The sequence below is a fragment of the Malaclemys terrapin genome, chromosome 13 (genome assembly GCF_027887155.1).
Source record: "Malaclemys terrapin pileata isolate rMalTer1 chromosome 13, rMalTer1.hap1, whole genome shotgun sequence".
In the NCBI taxonomy this organism is placed as follows: domain Eukaryota; kingdom Metazoa; phylum Chordata; order Testudines; family Emydidae; genus Malaclemys; species Malaclemys terrapin.
The window spans coordinates 20,895,655-20,914,097 of record NC_071517.1 but is presented as its reverse complement, the minus strand read 5'-3'; the positions used below and the strand labels follow the sequence as shown (position 1 = coordinate 20,914,097).

The following is an 18,443-nucleotide window of genomic DNA, read 5'->3' as shown; positions in this document are numbered from 1 at the left end:
CAAAATTCTACAACTCTGTGCTAATGTATGAGAACCATAAAGGGACACTAACTAGAAATAAGACAGAAACTGGCCAGTTTTACGTTCACTGTCCAAAGTGAATGTCATGCTTTGCTGAATCAGGTCTAAAGTGTCCCCTAATTTTAGGTATGGGTGCCAGAACTTGTCTATTTCCCTCTGTGGATTTCTAGTTCACAGCACTCACTGAAGGAGATGCTTATAATATGAGAAGTTCTCCCAACAATGGCATGTATGAATTTATAATATTTTCCCAAGATCCTTTATCAAGTTTCAGTTGTAGGTCAAATAATTTATGATTCAGAAAGATAATCTCTGCATTTAAAATTTATTGTTCTTTCTGAGGTTGGTTCTAATTAGCGCTCATCATTTTCATTGCTCATGAAATATATCTTCACTGAACTATTCCTACTCAATAGCAAGGATTTCTCCAAGCTGACTCGATCTAGCAGAGTTACAATTATGAATCATCTCACTGAGACATAAGTTATGATCCTCAATGACCACTAATGAAGGTTTCCTAGCCGTTAAAATATCAAAGAAGCATATATCAGAACACTTCAGAGCACAAGATAGACTTCCAGTGTTGCACTTCTCATATATTTATTGTGTACTGTAAATTACATCATAGGCTGCCTCCAACACTGACAACCTTGTACCCCTGAGCTAAAACACCAGGTTTTAATAACCACTTCTGACAATCTTTTGATCACTGGGGGCAGATGAAAGGCAATGCCGTCTGCTGCAGGCAGCCTGTTCAGTCAAAACAAAGGAAACTTCAGAGAGACAGAGATGCATCAGGTGTTAATCTCAGATGAACAATGCAGAAGGCAAACCGATTGGCTGGCTGTCCTCATTTCAAGTTACAAACCGCTAAGTGGCTGGAAGTGGCCTCAATCAAAATGCATGCAGGAAAGAAAGGCACTACAGTTCTCATTAAATACTTTGCTTTAGAAACATGTAACTTTGAGGATTTCTCTGAACTAAATCAGAACATTTATTCAACTATTTGGTTTTGTACAGCAGGTTCAGGGGGAAAAAACAGTATTTATTTTCTTTTGTAAAAAGATATTTCTACTGAAATACTGTTGTGAAATAGTCTCCCAAGAGAAGCATTGTGGGTTCCAGGATATTAGAGAGACAAGGTGGGTGAGTAAAAGATATTACCTCACCCACCTTGTCTCCCAAGAGAAGTGGCAGAAACCTGTCACTTGCAACTTTTTAAAAGTATACTGCACAGAACTCTTGAAAAAATATACTGCAGGGAACAATCCTGCATTACAGGTGAAGGACTGGATGGTCTAATAAGTATTTTGCTCCCCCATTAGAAAATGTTTGTAATTCTATTATGATGATTTATATTATTCTTATAGTGCTCCAAAATGCATACTAGGTATTTTAAGATATATAAGAAAACAGGTCCTTGCTATGAAAAATGTTTATCTAAATAGACAACATAAGTGAAAAGTGTCTGAGATAAAAGCTACCACAAGTTTTCATTCCTGTTTTCCCCGCATCTCTCTCTCTTTTTTTTTTTTTTTTTTTTTTTACACTATTTTTCCCATTTGGGGGTTGTTTTAGAGTTTTGTTATTTGTCTTTTTAGTTGTCCAACTCATGCAATCTGGGTGTTAATTTATTTGTAACCTCTGACATTTTATTTAACCCTTGCCTGTTTTCTTTGTGTATTTTAACTCTTACCCCTTTAAAAAAAAACAAAAGATTTTTCTTCTTTGTAGAGTTGCTCAGAAGTTACTTCTAATAGACTAATGAATGCTACAAACTAAAGTTCCAATCCTGCAAGTCATTCCCCATGGGCAGACCCTTGCACAAAGCAACTTGCAGGGTCAGGGCCTAAAAATCTGACACAGCAAACCTTTACACATAAACAAACAAAAACAAATACCTACCTTGTAAATAAAAACCCTAACAAAATGCAAACCTGTCACATGCCACCCATTTTGAAGAAGCATTTTGGGACCTCTTTTTGCTAATATTTAAAGCATCTCCTTCTGGGAATAAACAGTGTTTCAAATATTTAAAATCTGAAGAAAGAAGAAGAGGAAGAAGACGACGAACTGTTACAATTTGACAGACCTAAAACAAAGTTTGGAGTTGTTAAACCAGAGACGCCATACGCCTTCACTGTGGTGCGAGACATGCAGCCAACTGTCTGCCTCTTCCTGAACAGCACAGGTATCCAGTATAACTGCAATTCCTGATGTTTCTTATTTCTACTATTTAAAAAATATGTTTTTGTAACTGGCTAATTAATCCAATGCTGTTATGCCTGATACATCTTGGAGACCAATCAACCACATTCTTTCATTTTAGCATTGAAATCACCTGTTAACGCTTACTGTTTGTTTCATGCTTTTTACATTGTACTGAATCTTGTTACGAAGCCTTATGTGCCGCAACATGACGCAGAAAATTACAAGTACTTTACAAAAATCAGTTTGCCATTGTTGAATATAAAAACACCAATACATGAACATAGGTGCTGATGTTGGGGGTGCAGCCACAACCCCTGGCTTCAAGTGGTTTTCATCAGATACAGGTTTTCAGTTTGGTTCAATGGTTCTCAGCACCCCCACTTTACAAATTGTTCCAGTGCTCCTGTACATGAATAGGATGAAGCCAACTGATATTTTTCTACCATTCTGGTATTAACTATTTTGGTGGGTCTCCTTACCAGTCCTTATGATGGACATTCCTGATTAATCAGTAAAATAGAAGAACAGTTGTAAAATGACTCTACCAGATTTCTACAGCGAGTTTTAGCACCTACTACAGGAAATGGAAGCGTAATGTGTACGAGAAACAGAGTAATATAAAACCTTGTCGTGCCTCAGTTTCCCCTTCTGTAAAAGAGAGATAATATTTTCCTGTTTCTAAGGGGGTTTGTAATGATTAATTCATTAACCTTTGTATAATGCCTCGAATGCTCTTCAAGACAAGTGCAACCTATTACACACCATGAAGACCCCAAATTCCTTCTGGTGATGGAAAAACAATAAAGAACAAATTTACAGGGACAGTCTATCTAGGTTTCTACATGGCACTAATCACTGTAGTATCCAAACACCTCACACACATTGACGAACCTGTCTTCACAGTACTCCTGTGAGCTAGGGCCATTTTACAGATGGGGAACTGAAATAGAGACAGATCATGTGATTTATACAAGGTCACACAAGGGCGTGTGTGAGCTGACAACTGAACCCAGATCCTGAGTCCCAATCCACTACTTTAATCACAAGACTATCCTTCCTCCGCTTTAAGGCTAGGCGTTTAAGAGATCATTATTGTCAAGTGATGTTGATGTTATATTAAGAACAAAAATTAGCAAGTCTTTTATATGTGCCAGCTGTTAAAAAGCATAAACATTGCAGCTACTAAATACCAGTGCCCATCAGATCAAAACCCAGAAGGGCTAGCAATGCTAGCTGCTCTTAGATTTGTTCTTTTCCCCAGTGTTAAAGAATTTGCTTTATTTCTAATTGCTTTATAACTTTAGCGGAGATATTCAATTCCACCTGTTTCCTTTTCAAGGTACGATCAGTAAAATCCAACCACAGCATTTGATCCTTCAGTTACTAAATTCAAACCGTTTTAAAACATCCTGCTTTCATCTTTACAACCCTCTTTCCTACTTTTAAACAATGTTTCGGTTTTAGAAGAATGTATTTGACTTATAAAATGTGCATGTGATTCTTTTAACATTTTCATGCCTTGTATTGTGTTGTAAACATCTCTTCATGTTTTATCTGCTCAACCATAAATCAGAGACTAACATCTCAGAAGCCTCACAAATGACAATTTTTCTACATAGAATAAATCTGAGAGACTCCAATACTAAAAATCTTGCTTTCAGCTTTCACAAGATCAGAGAAAAAGGCCTACAAAGCAAAAAGTGGGATACTCAGCTAAATTAAAAACAGCAAAGAAAAAAGTGACAGTGTGATAAAGTTAGTAAAATATGGGAACAAATAAATGAACATTTCAGTCCTGTCTAAGCTGACAATAAGCCAACATTCTGCTGATTCCCAGGCGCTCCTCCCCCACCCTTTTGTTTTGTTCTGTTTGTTGCTATAGAACAATGTTTTGAGAAAACACCTTCAGCGTTCACATCAGCATGTAGAATATTGTGGGATCACATAGTGACCACTTAACTGGACACTATGTAACCTCAGGGAAGTCACTGTCTCTCTCAGTATTTCAGTTTCCCCAACTGTAAAATGTAAGATAACTTCTACGTATAGCACAGACAGGGGGTGAAGATTAATGTTTGATAAAGCAGTCTGAATATGTAAAAGCATAGTAGAAAGTGATATATTAGAAATAATTGTTTTTGTTTCATTTAAATTTAACATGCAGTGTTTAAGAGACCGATTTCCAAATACCACTTATCTTGTGTATTGTAACTGTAAGCAATAAGACTGGCTCACGCTGAGTTTTTCGGGCTTGCATGGTTGGCTTACATATCACAAGCTGTATGTCTTTAAACTAGAAACGAAATATCATGCTCTGTTCCTAGGTAGTTATGTTAAGATTTTTTTTTTCTATTATTATGATTAAAAACATTGCACAACGTGGTGTTCTTTCATTCTGAAGTGATCCATGGAGAGCACCTGAAGACAATAATTCTAAATTATTCCACTACCGGAAAAGAGAGGGGACACTCAAACAAACAGAGTGGAAGAAAGCAGTTTGAACAGGTGGGAGTGAAAAGCAGTGACATGTTGTAGTACACTACCAAAGGGGTGAAAGATATAGTGCAGTGTTGTATGATGTGGAAGAGAACGAGGACCGCTGGGTTAGAATGCCACTAAGATGCTAGATTAGGTGAGACATACAACTCTGAAGTACTATGATATTGAAAAGTGATGCAGAGGCAGAACAACTGGTAAGGGACAAGAGATACACTAAGTATTCAGCACCTTTCTGCAGCAGTTCACTATTTTATAGTCCATAGCACCAAGCTCATTTCTTCAGACCACTGCACATTCTACAGAACTATACAAATTTTCCCAGTATTTACCCAGACCAGCAACTCTCCTGATAACATTTTCCACAATTCTTTGATAGATTCTGTTTCTATAAAACAGGTGCCTAACAAAAAACATTCTGAAATATTTCTCTAGACATTTTCTACAAACAAATCACACACTTTTTAGGATGACTTTCTAGATCACTCATCACACATTTTCCCCAACATTTTAGCCATATTTTCCAAAATATTTTTAACTCTATAACATTTTTAATACTGTTTCTTCAGGACCGTGAAACATTTTACACTCTGCTTCTTCTATTGTACCTAAAAGGCACAATCAATTTAACAGAATTGTCATAGAAGACATTTGATTATTTTTACTTACATCAGAAAATCCAGTTACAGTTTACCCCTTGTGATGGAAAACTAATTTATAAGTACATACCTTTCTTCAGCTAGATCTATAAATAATGGAAATTGCGCTGTTGACACCTCATGCACTATTTGGTGCTTTTCTTAAAGCCCCAGTTACTCGAGTCAAGTGATTACTTGAGAATCTCAGTTTTCATTATTAAAAAAGGTTTCCAGCCCTCACATGGTTGCCGAAAAAAGTTTGAAAATGTAACCCCTAAAGGTTCAAATCAGGAAGGTAAATAAAAACCTTAAAATGTATTACTTGTAAAAAAAAAGTCACAATTTTTAAACTCCGCCTTATTTACTGCACACTATTGAAAAGCTCCTCTGAAGACAGAATTATAAATTTCCAAATGGACTCAGAACTTCTGCAAATCATATAGCACAGTATCAAGTCAGGCACCCAGAAATGAGGAACACAATTAGTGACTTCCTCTGAAAAGTTTGGTTTAAGACAGTGGCTTGTCCAGCATCAGATAAAAAAATCGGGCAGAGGCAGGGATAAAATCCAGCTCTCCAGGGCAGTATTCAACTGCCTCACCCACTGTACTATCCTTCCTCTTCCTCCCCTGCCTCATTTACTATACACCTTCCAACTTCTGCTACAAATAAGCCTGGGGTCGTACAGCCAACAGTCTCCACTATATAACCCTGATTCAACCCCAGAGCAGTCCATTCTGTGCACTAGGAATAACAGAAAACAGACACCCCCCAAAAAAAAATTATTAAAAAAAAAAAAAGAGGCCAGAGGCACCACAGTAAGAAAAAGAGAGACTATAAGGAACTGTTCCACTGCTCAGTGCCAGGTAATGCAACTGATGCATGGACAGGGTATGGTGGACAAAGAAATGGCGGCTGGGATAGAACAGATTCTACAGCACTTCCAGACCTTAACACTGACCTCAGGATCGAACAATATTCAAAATGTTAATCACAGATCTAAAATGAAAATAAGCTAAGATCAGAAATTTAACAGCAGCAACATCACTACAAGTCTTCAGTCAGAACATTCCCACTAGTAGAGTCTCCCCCCAGTGAGATCTGGAAAACAAAGCAGAGCCATATAGTGTTTAAAATCAGTTATAACAATCTAGAAGAAGAAAATGGGGGCACAAAACACAGTTTCCTACCTTTACATACTTTTTTAAAGTATGTTTGTATGTGTATTTTCCAAAAATGGCTAACAGAAGATAGAGAAATTTCATCATGTGGAACCATATTGACTACCCCATCGTCATCATCAGGGTCAGAACCTTTAGATCCATCACCTACCTCTGCCATTTGAACTATCAGAATAACTGATAACAGTCATAGGTTGTCATCCTCTATGTGGATCAGCATTAGAGAGGGATGAGACACTTTGCCAGTGGATTTCACAGCTATTGACTGATACCAGACGAATGCTGAGACTCAGGAAACCTGGGTTCTGTTCCAAGTTCTCAGGGGAATGTGCTTCTAGTGGTTACATACCCCTCTGTCCTTGTCCCCACTCAGGCCTGACCCCTTCTGCCTCTCCAGCCTGTCACTGACACAGCGCCTTTCCTGTTCACCTGCCTCCCCATAGTTCTTTGTCTCTCTCTGCTGAACATGTGTGAACTTAGCTTTTCAGAGGCTCATAGCTTTGCCAGATGTGGACAGATTTTCATAGGGATGGCAAAAGACACATCCTAGATAGACATCACCCCCTCTCCCGCCAAATTTCAAGTCCCTGCTCCAAAGAATGGAGGCACTAGAGTTTCTCAATGAGTGCAACAATTTAACGTGGGCAAAACAACATTTTTTCCCCAAACCTCATTATGAAAAACAGTTGGATCATTTGAGCGGATACTAAAAAATTAGCCCAAGGCAGACACCCAGCATGAACAGTTTCAGCCCAAAAGGTTAAAGCCTGGCAAAGTTATAAACAGCTTAACAAGGATCTTATATTCCACCGTGTCTGGCAACCTAACCTATCGGTATCACTACCTGCACCACCAATAATATAGTGAAGATGCTGGAATGTAATGAAGACCACAATTTTTAGATGGCCTCAGGTATTATCATATTTGACCCACTGTAAGTTCTGCCCCAGAGAAACACACATCAGAACTTATGAATTTGCTGGCAGGCATCTAGAGGTGCCCTCTTTACCCTCTCAAGCACAGTAAAGTCTTATTACACATCTTGGTTCAGACTTCCTTCTCAGAAGCAGCCAGGTCCTTCCTGTCAAACTTGGTCTCAATGCTACCCTCTCCAGTCTCAACTCTCCCTACAGTCCTCGCCCATCTGCTGCAATCTGAACCAACAATTTAGGATGCTAGCAACCAAATGGGCCTTTATAGAAGAGATGTTAAATCTCAGTCTCATGCCTGTGTTTGACTTCCTGCCATCCCATACATAGAATACCATTAGCTTGCCACAGTACCAAATATTCTCTACACAAACCTTCTGAGGTTCAACAAGAGGGGGGGGGGAAACGATAGTAAAAAATAAATAAATAAATAAATAAAATCCACTGTTGTACAATGTCCTGAATTACAGCTATTTCCCTGACTTTGTAATAAACTTTATTCCTTTGCTTTCCTGAATAAAAGTAACTGCCCTCAGAGCTTTGGACTCCGAAGTATACTATGGCATTCTTACCATTCTCAGCTATTCCAAGTGTTTACAAATAGCTTGTAAAATGGCTACTTTTGAGACAAAACATATTAATAAGGAATATCTATAAGCTGAAAACTGTGAAATCAATCCCTGGTGCATACATATCCATTTTCTAAAACATTTACCGGAATCTTTAAAAAGGCAGATTAAGCAACAGCCTCCAAACAAAATTTCAATTCTCTTTTTAGCCCTACAGCATTCAGTTCAAAATGGAAACTAAACCTGCTGTCAATTCATTTCAGCTGTTTCTGTTAGGGTACAAACTGAATTTTGAATATAGGCAAAACTACAAAAGTATGGGATATAAAAGAAGAATAAGAAAGGAAGGCTGGTGGCACATCTTCAAAATTGCATTGCATCAACACTGAGGAAGTTACAGGCACTTAAACAAGCCTAAGAGACAATTTTCCTATTCAGATCTATACTTATTTTGTACAAGTTTCAGAGTAGCAGCCGTGTTAGTCTGGATCCGCAAAAAGAACAGGAGTACTTGTGGCACCTTAGAGACTAACAAATTTATTAGAGCATAAGCTTTCGTGGACTACTTTATTAGAGCATAAGCTTTCGTGGACTGTAGTCGACGAAAGCTTATGCTCTAATAAATTTGTTAGTCTCTAAGGTGCCACAAGTACTCCTGTTCTTATTTTGTACAAGTTATGTACACTGTAAGAGAGAAAAGTACTTTGTATAAAAGTATAGTTTTAAGAAGAATTCTTATGTGCTGTGTAAGCGCTTTCATCTGAAGATCTCAAAACAGTTTTCTATTTTACAGATGAGGAAACTGACATAGGTTCCATAAGTTACCCAATCCTGAGTCCACTGAAGAAAACAGCAAAACTGCCACTGACTTCAACAGAAGCAGGACTGGGGCTTAAATGACTTGATACAGCTCACACAGTAAGACAATGGCAGAATTAAGGATATAGCCCAGAAGTTCCAATTCCCATACTCTAACCACTACGCAATTCCACCTCACCTCATTCAGTGGTGCACTTTTTATACTACCAACACTAACAATATTGCCTTGAGGTTTGGAAATCTTGTCAGCTCATTTTTGAGTATGCCAACTACTTTTGGGATCTATATTTTTGATTATCGATGCATGAACATATGCACAGTTCTGTAGTGCAACTTCTAGGTGTTCATAACTCATACAGAATACACAGCTCCCCTCATATCACCATATTCACCTACAGTCCATGGAAATATTTCTGGAGCTAAGACAACGTCACTTTACAGTTCAAGCTAAAAGATGATGGGCTCACCTGATTGATGGAATTGGCTGCACAGGAAGCAAGTCCAGTTCCAATGGAGGTAAGCAGGAAACAAGTTAGGTCAAAAGGGACCGGAGCCATAGCAAACCCAGCAGATGCGGTACTCACAACCAGAGCTGCAACACAAAAGCACACAGTATGTTTTACTAGCATGGCTCCAACAATAAGTCATTTCTCCTTTATGTATGTAACCATTACAGATCCGTTTTTTAGAACAACGCAAGAACTCCACATTAATTATTTGCATCACAGTAGCGCTTACAGACTCCAAGCAGGGTGGACTTATTGAAGTAAAGCAATTCAAATCACCAATTTTAATCATGCTTTAAATCCCAGTAAGCAGGAAGCCTTGATTTAAAATCATTCATTTTAATCGTGTTTTGCATTTGTATTTTTTTATTTGCATAGAGAAAGGTTGAGTCTCATTGGTTGGCAACCAATACAACATGTTGATTTGTAAGTAAATATAGCCTTTGCACTAAATGTGGTAATTCTTTTTGTTAACCATTTGGATACCCATATCTATACACATTTAAGCATTAGATTGCTAAATTTACATTTATTCAGATTCTTAATTTTTACATTTTTTATAATGTTAGAAAATGGTGAATGATGCAATGGATGCCCTGGCTCCCTATACAATATTATTTAGTAGATTAATTTTTTACTTGTGATTGGTACCAAGCTCTGTTTGGATGGAAATTCAAATTAAGTTAAAATGCAGAAAAACAGTTTTATTAGGTATTGTTATTAAATAAAATTACCTTACATGTTCTGGATACACAAGAAAAAAAGTTTATCAAAATAAATTTTCCATTTAAAACCAACTGCTTTATTAAAGGAAGTGTTAGGAGCAGTTAGGGAACTGCCCTGATTATTTCTAGTCACTATGCTTTTCAGAATTTTAGAACTAGTAGATCTCAAACTCTCACGTGTAGGTTTCATTCAGAGACTGGAAAAGGAAAACAAGCTTTCCTGCTTCTTCAGCTCACAACTTAACTTTGGATGAACTAGCCATTGAACTAAACTAACTGAACAAGCTGAAATGAAGATAATAGTCTCTCTGCACCTACAGAAGAGGCTATTGCTGTCAACAACTGGTTTAGCCCTTCAACAAACTCTGCTTCCAGATGCTTAGCCAGCGACTTCCATCAGTTCAGTGGTTTGACTTTCTTTGAAACTTAGCAGCAAATATGTACTACTTAATATTTTTTGTGTTTAATTTAAATGATTTTAACAGATTATAATACGTTAGGCCTTAGCATAGGTGGCTAATTTCAAATTAAATTTTATATAGGTCCAGTTTTAAAAAATAAATTTGATTTGTTTTTTAATTTATTTTATTACTATATTTAAATACAAAATCTTTTTAAAAATCATTTTTATTCACCATGGCTCTAACCAAACATGGTCTCACTGTCCTACAAATAGATACTAAGGAAATTCATGCTTCACAATCGAAATAGACAAGAAAAAGGAAGGTGGAAATTAAAACAGTCTCAGAGAAGTGAATTGATTTACCCAAGTTCATACAGCAGGTTAGTGACAGCACTGGGACTAGAGCTCATGTCTCCTGACTCTCTGTCCAGTGCCTTAGTCACTAGACAAACCACCTCCTAAAGTATATGTATGGGCCATAGGTTCCAGTAGCTCACATGCCACTGAGTGAAGATTGTCACAACATGCAAAAAACATGGCTGGTAACCTCATGAGCAATGAAAAGTAGAGCTCTGATATGATGCTATCACAAAAAATACTTCAAGGCAGAAGCCCTGAACGTCTCAAGGAAGCATAAGAAAATCCAGTATGCCAAGACTGGTGAAGATAGTCACTAAACTCTGTGTGCATCTTTGCTGCTCTATGTGCATATTTGACACATCTTGTTAATTTATCTGATCTGCCCAATTTGGGGCAGGGGAAGGCGCAGTAGTCAGCAGTTAAATCCAAAGGCTTAGAATGTGAGTGGATTTATGTGGCAAATAGATTCCAGATCAGGAATTTGAATTCCAGAAATGGAATTTTGTCAGAATATTGCATGCATTGCTCTACAGCTAAGAAACCCATATCCAAGTATTAAAATCATCCAAAGAATGGATGACACAAACCTAGCTTTCTTTAAGAGAAAAGTAGTACTAAAGAGAAGTTTCTCTCTCCTTGCAACAAATCAGCCAACACAATTATTGAACAGCTTGTTTATGGCCTTGAACCTTGTTATCTGAACTTAATAAATTTATAAGAGGGGAAGAAAAAATTATCATAAATTGTAGTTCTTGTAAGAACCATTAACTCAGCAGTTTTCTGACTACACAAATAATATGCTCTGTAGCGAAGTCAAATAGCACACTAAAAACCTACGGTGACCACGAATATCTGGATTATCTATGAAGTAATATTGCTCACTATGAAGGGGAAATGCAATGCCAGAGAAGAGGCTTGATAGCAAAAGACACACTTGCAAAGGGTTCAGGAGTCACAGTAGAGAGCCAAAAGAACATGAACTCCCCCTGCCAGGCTGCTGCTAAAAGAGCTAAAGTGATTGTTGGATGCAAAAACGAGGGAATGTCCAGTGGCAGCAGTGAGATATTACTTCAGAATACACCTCTACCTCGATATAACACTGTCCTCGGGAGCCAAAAAATCTTACCGTGTCATAAGTGAAACCGCGTTATATTGAACTTGCTTTGATCCACCGGAGCACGCAGCCCCACTCCCCCGGAGCACTGCTTTACCGCGTTTATATCAAAATTCGTGTTATTTTGGGTCACGTTATATCAGGGTAGAGGTGTACAACATTTGTGAGACCACTGCTGGAATATTGTATCCAGATTAGGTATCCACATTTGAAAAGTTAGAGGGTAAGGCTTTATGAAAGATTTAAGATCTAGAGAACCTGCCGTACAGTGAGAGACTTAAGAATTTCAACGTATTTAGTTTAGCAAAGAGAAGCTTAAGGATAGGTCTATACTGCAATGCAAGCCTGGGCTCAGACTGAGGCTAGACCCCAAACCCCTCTTTCGTCTACACGCAAATCTGTCGTACTCAGGCCAATAAGCCCTCAGAACCTGGGCCTTAGGGCCTGAGAGGGGGGCGGATTCAAGCCCAAGCCCCAGAAACTGCCTCACTTTGCAATATGGACACAGCTCAGGCCAGGGTCCCCACAGTGACCAGTGCAGAGAGCAGATTACGCGTCTCAAGGGTGACTACCAGAAAGCCAGGGATGAGACCTGCATGCCTGGGAACTCCCCATCATCTCGCCTCCTCTATGAGAGACTTCAAACAGGTGCTTGGAACTGCACCAAGCACTGAGCCAACAGCAGTTCACTAAGCCAGATCAGTAAGTACCTACATAGAGAGAAGATATGATCCTTTAGGGCTGTGGTTTCCAAACTTTTGAGTACTATGGCTCTCTTACAACCAAATACACTCCTCTCCCAAACTTTTTTTTTTTTTTTTTTTTTTTGAACACCAACTGAGGATACTCGATTAAGAGTTCAGGACACGAGAGTGTGGATTATTTTGTGAACTTATTCAACTACATACACTGTTTAATTATACATTCTCATGTAATCCAGTTTTTAAAAAATATTAAATTGAAAATATGGATTTGGGGCATGTTTGGACAAGCCCTAAGATTTTAGTGAGATGAGTGGGCCTGTTAAAAGTTCTTCAGCTATTGTGCCTGCGTTGACAAAAACTCATATAACACAGAAGCTGAACTATGTTGGCTATGTCTAAATTCATCAAGGTGCAGTGCAGTGCAAAATACTGATTCCTCTTAACTTGGATGTTTTCTGCAAGGTAATAATTGAGTTAACAGGTGGTATTAATTGACAAAGGAATGGTTTTCAGTGCTGTGACTGCTTGTTCCCCTATCATAATTCTACACATCTATTTCTGCTAGAAGTAGAAGAGTCTCGCCAATTTGTGTTTGTTTGCATTTTGCCATTCGCATGGCTATTGCATAAGATGCTTCTTGAGGTACAGTTGCTTCTTTAGGTTTTTTTTGTTTTGCTGCTGCTGCTATTTTAATTCTACTGGTCTCTGAAGGAAAAAAAATCACGGCTCTCATTTACGAATTCCAGGTGTTTGGGTTCTAAATGGCTCTGTATTTACCCTAGCCTCATATTTTCATTTACCAACACTTGAAAACAAATACACATTGTGGCTGTGGACTTTCTGCAGCAATCATAAAACAGGAAAATTCAAACAGCCAAATGTTTGCTACATGTAGGCTTAGCACTCAGCAAAACTGTTCCATTATCAAAATAAGGGTACGTCTATACTTATCCGCTGGTTCGGCGGCAAGCAATCCATCTTCTGGGAACGATTTATCGCGTCTTGTCTAGACGCGATAAATCGATCCCGGAAGTGCTTGCTGTCGACGCCGGTAATCCTGCTCCGCGAGAGGAGTAGGTGGAGTTGACAGGGGAGCCTACCTGCCACGTGGGGACCCGCGGTAAGTACCTTTAAGTTCAAACTAAGATACTTCGACTTCAACTACATTATTCATGTAGCTGAAGTTGCGCATCTTAGTTCGAACTGGGGGCTTAGTGTGGACCAGCCCTAAGTTGGACTTCTCTCCCTCAGCCCCTTCCCCTATCTGCTAGTGCTGGTGCTGCTGGCACTGAGAGCTTCTCTTTGGCCTTCAGGGGACTTTCAGCCTAGACCAGGGGTCTCAAATATGCAGGCCGCATGCGGCCCACGGAGTTATTTCCAGCAGCCTGCCATAGGCGCCAACTCCACCAGCAACCTAAGCTCCCCTCCCTCCCCGACGCCCTCCTCTCCTCGCCCGAGCGTGCCCGCTCCTCTGCCTACCTCCCAGCGCTTCCCGCCACCAAACAGCTGTTTGGTGGCGCTTAGGACTTTCCAGGAGGGAGAGGGGAGGACTATACTTTTGTATCATTGTATGAAAAGGTTTCAGTGATGTGGCCCTCAGGCCTAGTCCTCATGTGGCCCTCGTGGTGATCCCTGGCCTACAGAGTGCCTGATGAATGCTTCCCCCAGTAGGAAGTGTCTGGGCTGAAAGTCCCTGCTGGAAGAGCAGCCCCCACAGCATAAGATGCAGACCCATAGATAAGATGCAGGTGATTTTTAAGCCTAGTTTAACAGTCTCTGAATTAGATAAAAATCAGGTATATCCATTAAAATTTCCTCAAACACTGGTGGCTCACCTAGGAACCCTTCATGACTCCCCAAACTGAATTTGGCCCAGAAATGTTAAGCAGTTTACATAAAGTTACACAGCAAAGAAGAGGCAGAGCCAGGAGCAGAACCCAGGAGTCCTGCCTTCCAGGTCTCAACTATGGTCTGCCAGTTATTGGTGATCCTCTGAACTTGAGGGTCATATACTGAAGAGAATGAATGCCTACAGACAGAGCTGCAAAAAGGAGCATCAATGCTGGCCATTACGCTAAAAGTCACTACAATCTTGGTTGGAGAAGAGAAGTCCATAGCCACCAGCAGGAAAAGATAAGCCATCAAAAACAAACACAGGAATCAGCAGACCCTTGGGATTCATTTTAGAGAAAAGAAACTAATTCAATTTTACTATTACGTGCATGTACAAATTCACCAACTGCCAATGCTGCCACAGGGTTGGGATCATGAATGGGTTTCATGATGGGGAAGGGATGTGACCATGAGATAAGTGGTCCACACTATGACTAAGAGAGAGGCTATGTGAGAACTTCTGCACTAAAGAACACTTATAATCTGATATACGATAGTTAAAAGAAAAGGGTACACATTTGGCACTACTGACCCTGAGATTATGGCCAAAATTTTCAAAGCTGGTTGCTAGCAGGAGCTACAGACACTCAGCCCCTCTGAAAATCAGGCCACTTTTATTTAGGGGCCTAAGGTAAGGCACCTGGGTTTGAAAATTTTACCCTATGTCTCTCCGCATATAGTACCAAGAAATATGAATCTCAATGAAATTCTTTGTTTTTCAATTGTTTTTTATTAACTTAATCAGTCAGAAAGGGATGGTGAAACAGTGGCGTTTGCATTTCTAAGAGTGATTACATTCCTTTTTTGGTATTATAAATCACACTTTCACTTCCAGACAAGAATTTAATTAAAACTTATCACAGAGAGCACTTTACATTCATTTATTATAGCACAACACCAACTCATTTACAGAAGGAGAAAGGTGGAGCAGACTGGCAAACAGTCTGTGTAACATTGCCATTACACTGACCTCAAAGAAATTCTAATACAGTACAGCCAGAGTGCTAATTAAAGTCTCCATTGATTTCTCCAGATTAATTTCAGTCAGTCATTTCACTGTGACTTATCAGGATCTCATTAAAAAAGGCTATAGTACATTCCCTCATTTATCCAGCTGAAATGGATATTTTTAGATGTTTGTCCAGTGTTCAGAACTCACAAAGAAAAGTTCTTGCTGTCTGCCCCACGAACAGAGTTTCAAATGCAGCATGTTACAGCGAACAGGACTATCTTCCCATCAGAGTGGGAAGTTTATTTTCCTTTTGTTATGGAGGCAAAAGTGAATTTTATAATCTCCTCTTCATTTTCCTCCTAGAGAAGATGTACATTTCATGGAGATCACTTCAGGCAAGGGCATGAGGTCATTGACTCTATATGTTTGTTTTCTGACCCCTGTTAGCTTAGTGCTTTAGGGGCAAAATTAACTACACTTCATTGCATAATGGGTGAAACTGATCCTTTCAAGGTTTATTGGTTAGACTTGGCAAGAGTCTTTCAAGAGTAATTCTCAATTGAAACTTACAATAGGATATCAAAGAAGACGTGTTTTTATGTCTTACAAATACACCTAGCTTTACTAGAAATCGGAAGAGAGCATTTGTTTACAGACAATTTCAGATTAAATAAGAAACAAATTGTGCACTCATAGGAAATGAAAGATAGAAAGGAGACCTCTTATGGTGTTTCAGACATAAGAATATACTCAAGGTAACTCTAATCCTATATTATTTTTACATTGTCCTTCAACTTCATTTTAATGTGATCTCTCTCTATAAATCTTGATATCTGTATTTACAGTATTACATTTTTAGTGCCACTTTATGCTCACCTTCCACCAAAAAATAGTTGAAACATATATTACATATTACATAAAAAATAAATAAATAAACGGTCCAAAACAATTCAGCTGACCAATCAATTTTCTATTTTTGTTTTAGTCACCAAATAATATTGAATTTTGTAAACACATAGCTTGCAGATTTAGCACCAGACACTATTGGGGGGAATGGCGGAAGGGTAAAAAGAACGGATTTCTACTTTAATTTGGGGAACAATCTGCTTGTCTTACTATAAATGTTAATATATCCCTAAGGAAAACTAGTTTTCTTTAGAGCTTATCTATCAGAAGAAATTCCTCCCCTAAATTCTCACACTTCATTCATTGGAATGCTAAACGTAATAGTAACATTAATGCTGCAGGACTGACCAATGTGTTTTCTTTGTAAACCGAGATTTGTTTGGAGTAGGCATAAGTAGGTTTCATTGCAAATTACAACTTGCACATTAAAAGAAAGCCAAGCTCCTAAGGCATGCTTTATTTTGGAACAGAAATTTGAACCAAATGTTACTATCATTTAATGCAGAAATTAAAATACAATATTACAGACTAGAGCAGAGCAGATTAGATTAATATTACATTTTATAACTGAACATTTGTAAAACACTTTGGGGAGAGGGGGAACTGAAGCAGCAGTTTATTTGTATTTGTTTCTCTTCCTTGTAGCATAAAAATAATTTGCTAAAAAGCTACGGTTATTATGCTGTGTGTCTTTGATAAGACAATTGTATGTGTTTTAAGAATTACAGAGATGAGAACTATTTTCTGGCAGACATTACACAAAATATACGTAGGATCATCAAAATCTAAACATTGCCAACTGATCTCTTTGTTAAAGCTCCTAAATTGTTGCCTTAATACAGTTAAGACCAAATTCTGCTCTCAGATAAAATTGGAACTTCATAAAAACAAACTGCATTGAAGCAAATGGAATTTTCCACTACTGTATTTGTGAGCAAAATTTTAGCCTACTTACAGAACCAGGGACAGAACACCCAGGTCTCCCAATTCGCAGTCCAATACCCAATATTCAAAGGGCCACCCCAGTGCAACAAGTTCTGAAGTGCCAAATAAGTTTTACAAACTTCTATTTCAGATATTCTTTTAAGAAAGAGGCAGGGTGAGCAAGATGGACATCAGACTAGGTGCATTTTGCAGACTAGATTAGACTGTAAGTCTTTGAGACATGAAATGTAACTTTCTACAGTGCCTAGAACACATTTTGAAAGCCACCTCAATAATCAGCTCAGTGTGTGATTCTACCCAGGAGAGTACCTTTTAGACCTCCTTTTAGACATACTTACGGATATTATGTTTGTAAAGAAACAGATGAAAATGTTAGCTGTGGATCAGCCCTATACTAGGTTTAAAGCGTATGAGGAAGGCAAATTAGATGACTGTGTTTGAAGTATGTGGGTATTGATGTGCCTCTTTTTGAAACTCTAAAGGAGACTGTATTATTTGTATTGTGGTAGCTCCATGAGGGACCAGTCAAGAATCAAGGCCTCGTTCTGCAAGACATAGTACAGATCTGCAGTAAGAGCACAGTCTAAGCCTCAAGGAGCTTACAATCTAGACTGGTAACATCAAGAATGTTTGGAGAATTACAGGTGAATTTCACATATCACTGTTATTTACATATTCATTTTGCAGGTATTTGTTAAATTTCATTATAAACATTTGGCCTGTCTTCCCACCAAAAGGGCAACGTGCTTATGCATCCTTTTGCCAGTACACCAGCCATTTTCACAGTTAGAACTTGTACCCACGTAACACGATAGTGAGCGAATAGTATATCTCACACTGTGCCTTTAATTTAGGGGGGAACACCACTAAAAATTAAAATTCAAAAATTAAATGTTTGTTCATGTTCCTGCCTAATATGTTTGTAACCACTATGCATGTTAATTTCCATTTGTAATCACTGAGTTAATATTCATTAAATATAAACTTGAGGTAAAATTTAAAAAAATGAGATTCAGCTTAAAATGTAGTGTTGCGCTTGTGTTACACATTATATGGGTTTTCTCTTATCAT

The 18,443-nt window shown here is 38.4% G+C and overlaps 1 protein-coding gene across 1 annotated transcript in view; it reads right to left on the bottom strand.

Moving 5' to 3' along the window:
• Positions 1-18,443, bottom strand: part of LOC128847959 (protoheme IX farnesyltransferase, mitochondrial) — a 175,959-nt gene that overhangs the window by 148,816 nt on the left and 8,700 nt on the right. The window contains exon 4 of the mRNA XM_054047682.1: positions 9,332-9,456. Within this exon, the coding sequence (XP_053903657.1) occupies positions 9,332-9,456 (125 nt within the window). The remainder of the gene's footprint in view (positions 1-9,331; positions 9,457-18,443) is intronic.